A 7,539-nucleotide genomic window follows, 5' to 3' on the forward strand; every position below is an offset into this window, starting at 1 on the left:
TCGTCAGTAACGAGGAATATTATTTACTTACCCTCTAATCTTCTAGATGCTTTTATCTCTTTTTCCTATGCCCTTCGCCGGCGTCTCACACACTATGCACGTGTGTCGTGTTTTTGCTGTGTTCCTCACGCAGGGGAATCGTGCCCTGGGCCATAACCTATTGGAAATATCGCTTGAAACGCTACGGGATATGGCGAGATGGGCAGGAAATAATCTCTTTTACTTATTTCAACACTCTGAGTACACTATTTATTCTATATCACACTTTGTATCTTAAACCGTAATCGACGTCTGAACACGACCGTGATCGAGACTCTTCTGAGCATCCAAGATCCCCGCACGCCACTAACCGGAAGCTGCTCTCTGGAAGGGCGGGAGCGCATCGCTCGTTCAAAGCTCTTTTCACAATAAAATTTATATTTTATATAATTTTAATTATAAATTTTATTATAAGAAATTTTAAGATTTAAAAAATTTTGCTTACCGAATAGAGAGTTGTAGAAATGAGTGTTTTTCAGTACGTAATTTGACAGTTTTATTGCCGTCCATTTCATGGCAAAATCACGATGTAGGAATTTTTTCACTACAGCGATAATAGACTGTTTCATATTTGATCCTATCAACTGCTCTAATACATCTTTCTGCAAAATAATTATATTTACAAATTAATAAAAACTATAACGCAATAGCAAAGCATATACTTACGAAATCCTTCGCGAATTCATTATTTGTTTGTAACTCCGAATCAAATGTTTTAAATTCTTCAGTAAATTGAATTTTGACAAAATTGTATTTTTCAACAAAGGCTGGAGTTGAAATTTGGTTATTTTTGACAAGCATTAAACGCTCGATACCGTTACACAATGCTTGGAAGTCATTTTTCATCAAATTTATTTCAATTGTCAACTTTTTCATGGCGACATAAAGAAATGTTAAAGCTGACGGAACAATCGAAATATTAATACAATTTAGCAACATAAATAAAAGTAATCTAGATATTTCATATATAAAATGTTTATAAATTATTATAAGAATATTAATCACTTTTTTTTAATGAAGTTGTATCTGTAGACATTTCCGAGAATTCTACATTCAGTGCGTCAGAAAAAACGTTAACGTCCTCAGAAGCTGAATTGAAATGATAAAAGGTTAAAGAGTAGGAAAATACACGTATGTCATGAACCTTTTTCTGGTAAATTGACTTATGAATAATCCGTAAGATCATGTTTATTAAGCAAAATAATTTTTGATTTTTTATATATTTCATTCTATTTTCACTTAATAACGAGAAGAGCAGCTTTGAAGAGAGCATACAATCTGTGTTTTACATTGTAGGTATACATCATCTCATAATACATTTTACCAAAATTCTTCAACATAAATTTTCAAAATGGAAAATCTTTTTCCACAATAAAAGACTGTATGTTTTCGAAAGACGCTCTTCTCGTTATTAGGTGAAAGCAGAACAAAATATATAAAAAATAAAAAATCATTTTTTGGTTGCTCAGTTTGGTCAATAAACATGAGCTTACGATTCCCTCTTAAATACAATTAAACAAATTCTATAACTAAAAAAAAATACCTTGTTCTTGAATTGTTTCAATAGTAGTACTCGAATTTTTAACTGTCTTCTTATTAGATTTTCGTAGGCTTGATGTAAACGATGTATTTGATATGTTATTTTTGACAGAAGACATGTATGGTTCATTAATTATATTTTTGTATTGTTTTGATTTCTTTAAAACTGTTTGAGATTTTGACTTTTTCTGGGTAACAGGTTTTTTCAGTGTCTTCTGTTTCATGTTGATATTGCGTTTCGGCTTAGTTGGTGTAGGTGTTTCATCGGAATCTTCAACTACAAATTTTTTTTTGTCTTTTGTTTGTCTTTTCCATTCTTCATCAGAGCTAGATGTGTCTGTATAACCTTAAAAATGATAGACAAATGTTAAAAATATCATTAATACTTCTCTGCTAATTAATAATAGATCTATCTTTATTTTCCAAGTACTTGGTTTAGATGATGACTCATTATTCTCTTTAGACAGCATTTTTTCAACATCTGCCCGAGATTTCAAACTTTCTATTGCTTTTTGAGTTTTCTCTATCCCTCGTGATTCAGAATCTGTCGTGTATAGTTGGACTTGGAGAATATTTAACTTACTCATTTCTTCTTTATATGAATCTGTAAATAAATTTCCTTTGTAGTTAATTCTGCAATCGTATACATGGGTCGTTTGCGAAAAACATTGTATGGTTATAAAACACTAAAAATACAATATCTAAATATAACAAAATTTTATTTTTTTTATTTTTTTCATTTTTAAGTATTTATATTATACAAATTTAAAAAAAATATATTTATTATAATATTTTTTACGGATATTTCTGATAGATTGACTTATAAAGGCTTCTCTGCCTACTCGCCTCTTCTATCCTTGTTGGATGACGTCAGAAGCGAGAAATCGCATGCCAAAAATTCTTGCGGTTTTACGTTGAAATAAAAAGATATATTTATAAAACCCAATTGTAATTGATTTGTACATTTGTAAAATATACCGAACTTTCCTTTGGCTTTAATAATCACTAAATAGCCGTAAAATTAATGCGACATGCAATCTACCTTTTTAACATACAGTCTTTTTTCATTTTTCATTTTACAGCTATTTATTGATTATCAAAGCCAAAGGAAAGTGTTCGGTATATTTTACAAATGTGTTGAATCAATTACAATTGGGTTTTGGCCCGTATTCAGAACGCGCTTACAACGATGTTAGCGCGAGATGTTAGCGCTCTTATTAGCGCGCGTATTCACAACGCAATGATAGCAGCGCTCTGTTAGAGAAAATCGATAATCACGCGAGTTTAGTGCAAAATTGCTATTCAGAACTACTACAAGTCTTAAAAGCGTGCTAACATATTGATATCTTAGCAGCGCGCGATAAAAGTGGTCAGGGGCATGTATAAGCAGATACTACTAACCTAACAAGTTGTGCCAGATATTTATAATAAACAGAAAATGGAATACATTCGTGCAATTAATGAAATACGGGAAGTGCGGGATGTTGTGCAAATAGGAGAAAGGATGCCGCAGGTTTTTCGTCACAAGATGGATCCATTCGAAAGATTTAATGATATTCAATTTTGGAATCGCTACAGACTGTCAAAAGAAGCAGTGCGATTTGTGATAGGCTTAGTTGAAGAAAGGTTATCTTCTCAAGCAGGGCATGAGAAGGATGTGTCATCAGCGTTACAAGTGTTGATTGCTTTACGATTTTACGCCAAAGGATGCTATCAGACGGAATTAGGTTTGTATTATTTAATTTAATTAATATTCTGTATATGGTTAAGTTATTAGATGAACTTTTATAAAAGTAAAAAATAGAAAAATAAAATTTATATAAATTATTTTGTAAAATTTATATAAATCATTACATTAATATTTATATATCAATATAAAAATGTATATATTTATTTTTGTAAATTATATAAAAATGCACAATTATAAATATGTATATGTATTCTTTATTATATAAACTTATAAATTTTTATATGTCATTTCAGGTGATCTGCATGGAGTATCACAGCCAACAGTATCCAGAATTGTGGCAAAAGTATCGAAAGCCATCGCAGCTCATCTGCCACACTTTGTACATTTTCCAGATATAATGGAAGCCTTGAAAATGGAATTTTACAACATAGCCGGTTTCCCACAAGTTATTGGATGCATTGATTGTACTCATATACGTATTAAATGCCCCAACCAAGAACGAGCTAAGTTGTACATAAACCGGAAAGGCTTCTATTCTATAAATGTGCAGGTGGTTTGCGATGCACAGCGTCGAATTCTAGATATTGTTGCCAGATGGAGAGGCAGTGCTCATGACTCCCGAATATGGAACTCAAGTCGTCTGAAGGAGGAGTTTGAGGTAATTATAATTATGTAAAGTCTACACAATTATATTCATAACGAATATTTATAATAAATATTTATATCTCTAATTATATTACAAGAATATTTATTTACATAACAAGAAACTCATATACATATGTTATTTATATTACAAGAACGCAGAATGACAGGAATATTGTTAGGTGATGCAGGTTATCCTTGCAGACCATATCTGTTAACACCTTTTCTACAGCCTCAAACTGATACTCAAAATAGATATAATTGGGCCCATATTCGCACTCGTCTTACCGTCGAAAGATGTTTTGGCGAATGGAAAGGGATGTTTAGAGCACTACAAAACAATATGCAGATTAATCTGAAGACAGCAAAGGTTGCAATTATTACTATGGCAATTCTCTTCAACATACGAAAACAATTCAACAACTTCGAATATGGTAAGCGCATATCTTAAATCAAAAACATAATAAAAAGATCCTAACTATAATGTAAAAAATATTATATTAAGAAATATTACATTAAGAATAAATCTACATATATTAACATATAAATATAAATATATATGCGTAAATGAAACTCATTCAAGTATAACATTACTGCATTTAAAATATGACATGCTTTTGTTACAGAAATTGATGATGAAGAAAATCAAAGCGATGAAGAGCAACCTGCTGTTGTTCCACATGCAACAGAACGACCTGGAGCAGCATTCCGTTTGGATTTTGCACAACGGCATTTTAACTGATCAGTTCTTGCAACGTTAACATCATATTTTTTATTGCAACTGCTTGAAAATTGCCTTCTTCAAGAGAAAGACAAGATATCACAACATGATCATGTTCACAGTTAATTTCAAAAATAATTTTATTTAATATTTACTCCATATTTACTCCTATTATTTAATATGTACTCCATTTTAAACTACATTTTTCTTAAACAATTTTTTCATCTTATTTTCTATATCTTAATATTGTGTTATCATTATAATATTTTGTTCATATAAAAACTAATATATTTATGCCTATATATTTGTCAATGTTTGTTATTTATATTACATTATTTAAATTCTCTAATTTTTTATTTAATTCTATCTTTAAAAGTTTTATTATTAATTGTTGCACTTTTTTTCTCTTCTATTAATTCTAAATTCTTATTGTGTTCAATTTCTAAGAGTTTTAGTTTCAATTCGTGTTCAATTCTGTTTCGCTCATCTTCTTTACCCAGTTTTTCTTTATGCAAGTGAAACATTGCTTCTTCAAATGCTGACATTTCTTTTTTCTTTCGCTTTACATAAACATTATCCTCTGTGGGGTTATTGGACACCTGTACTTCATCCGTCGTTTCTTCAAATGGTTCTTCAGCAGGTACTAAGATTCTAAATCAAATATAATAATTACAAATAAAGTCTGATAAAAATACTATTTATAAATTAAATATAAATTTGCAGAGAATGTAGGAATTAACAATAAAGATTATTAATATTATGTATTTTTAATATTTATATTCCTAATGTACTATATATTATTCTTACCCTGTATTGGGATCCAGCAAATAGTTTTCTGTATTTTGTTCTGATTGCTGTGTATTGCATATCGGCCTCTATATAAAAGTAGAGAAAATTATAAATATATTTTATTTTGTATATTTTGAAGTGCAGCAAGAAATATAAAACTTTACCGTTCCATCGGAATCAAACATATTTTCGTCTTCCTCGAAATCTTCCGGTACAATTTCCCTTAACATATCATCCAAAGGGGTAAGCTCTGGACCACCACCAGTACGGTGTAATGATCTTTTATGCGCTGCATAATTTTTCTTTGCTTGCATTTTCCATCGTTGATATGCACCGCGTACCTCCTTCCAATCGCGTGCAATTCCTCTTGAGGAAAGGGTGTTGGCAATTATTTTCCATTTCTCCTGCCGAAGATTTTTATTGTTTACAGAATTGCTCTTATCTTCCAGAATACATTTATTCTGGAAGACAAAATCAATTATTGCTTTTTTCTCATCAGCAGTAAAATTTTCCTTCCTTTTATCTGTCATTTCTAAAAAAAAGAACACTTATATATATGAATTAACATGAATAAGATTGACTAACAATAAGTAACAATAATAGGCGATTTTTGGCGTGACTCTGGTATAAGCAACCAAAGGGTACCAAATTGCACCAAAACCAATAGCAACCACCGATAGCAACTTTAGTATATGTACCAAACCATACCAAACGATCGCCAAAAATCGTCTAATAATGATAATATGTAAAGAAATGTACTTACTCTGTATTGTACACATTGTGATAATGTCAACGAACAGTTGAACATCGCAGTTGTACTTTGCGCGCGAGTGCCACGAGTAACTCTTGCCGCATCCACATAACGCAATATGAAAAGAGCCAATAGCCATATCCGAGCACTGTTATTGGTTGTTATCGCGTGTTTAGGTAAGGACGCTCTGTTCTTGCGTTCTGAATACGAGCGCTAACAAACGCATCTACATCTCGCGTATTTAGAAGCGTAGATGTGAGCGAACGTGTTAGCGCGTTCTGAATACGGGCCTTGCGTTTACTCAGGAACGGTTCTTGGTCTAATATTTCAACATCTTTCCAATTGAAGTCATGGTTATACTGCAATCTGTGGTCTGTTAAGACCGAATGACCCGCACCACTCCTTCTGATATGAGAGTTATGTTCTTTAACTCTCGTTAAAAGTTGTCTCCCTGTCTGACCGACATAGGAAGCCTCACAATCATTACAATTAATTTTATACACGACATTCCTATGCGATAATCCAGGGAGAGTATCCTTATGAACTCTGATAAATCTGTTCAATTTATTAAGACTGAAATACGAGATCTTTATATTAAGAAATATTAGACCAAGAACCGTCCCTGAGTAAACGCTTAATATCTGAAATAATTTACATAAAAAGGCAAAGAGAAGGTTTAAATTTGCAGACAGATACGGAAGATATACCACAAATGTATATTAGTGCCATCGACGGACTTGTTAAAGTCTAGAATTATTGCTGTTACGCAGACTTTAAATATTGTTGTTACGCGTGACCTTTCCCCTCGCTTCCCTATGTCGTCGATATCTTGTTTAAGGCAAGCGTGCCATTTTCTGCGTGAACGTCCCCGGAGGTACACCGATCTCTGTTGATTGACGGGCGTTGCGACTTGACTATTATCCATTATGTTAAATCTGTGAGTTACTTTGGTTGATATCTATTGTGTTCCTGGATGAATATTGAGAGAGGACGGTACTCCGATTTTGTCCACAGGCGTTGCGTCACAATGTCAACGACATTACATCCGGTTGGAAATTTCCTGGCGCTCCAACCAGGAAATTTTTATGCGACGATATTCTGGAACGTGTCGGAGTGCACACATAACTTGACTGACCAGCGATGATTTGTTGTTAACGGCGGTAGACTATCTGTATGTATGTTTGCGACGTCAGACCACTTTTGTATTAATTTTTATATGTAAGATTTACGCTGAGGAGGACCCCAAAGAAGGGTCGAAACGTTCGTTCGTTAATTTTGACTTGTGAGAATAAAGTTTAATGGTTTTACGTCACGCTTGTGCACGTCTATTAAGCTGACACAGCCAATTCAGCACAATCGATTAAAATT

At 32.5% G+C, this 7,539-nt stretch overlaps 2 protein-coding genes across 3 annotated transcripts; one reads left to right on the forward strand and one right to left on the reverse strand.

Moving 5' to 3' along the window:
* Positions 1 to 369: 369 nt before the first annotated feature.
* Positions 370 to 2,159, reverse strand: LOC112458105. Of its 2 annotated transcripts, XM_025021540.1 has the most exons (5): positions 2,009 to 2,159; positions 1,583 to 1,924; positions 1,045 to 1,128; positions 485 to 938; positions 370 to 398 (listed from the first exon to the last, which is right to left on the reverse strand). In XM_025021540.1, the coding sequence occupies exons 1-4, from the start codon at positions 2,046 to 2,048 to the stop codon at positions 676 to 678; spliced, it is 729 nt and encodes a 242-aa protein (XP_024877308.1). In that variant the 5' UTR covers positions 2,049 to 2,159; the 3' UTR covers positions 370 to 398; positions 485 to 675. The 2 variants fall into 2 exon arrangements, with proteins under 2 accessions (XP_024877308.1, XP_024877309.1); XM_025021541.1 differs by lacking the exon at positions 1,045 to 1,128 and having other exon boundaries at positions 485 to 641.
* Positions 2,160 to 3,106: 947 nt separating this feature from the next.
* On the forward strand, positions 3,107 to 4,652 carry LOC112458104 (putative nuclease HARBI1). The gene is made up of 4 exons (XM_025021539.1): positions 3,107 to 3,305; positions 3,562 to 3,926; positions 4,143 to 4,344; positions 4,537 to 4,652. Exons 1-4 carry the CDS (start codon positions 3,107 to 3,109, stop codon positions 4,650 to 4,652), a joined length of 882 nt encoding a protein of 293 aa, XP_024877307.1.
* Positions 4,653 to 7,539: the final 2,887 nt, after the last annotated feature.

This window comes from Temnothorax curvispinosus, unplaced genomic scaffold (genome assembly GCF_003070985.1).
Source record: "Temnothorax curvispinosus isolate PA1 unplaced genomic scaffold, ASM307098v1 QBEX01008691.1, whole genome shotgun sequence".
In the NCBI taxonomy this organism is placed as follows: domain Eukaryota; kingdom Metazoa; phylum Arthropoda; class Insecta; order Hymenoptera; family Formicidae; genus Temnothorax; species Temnothorax curvispinosus.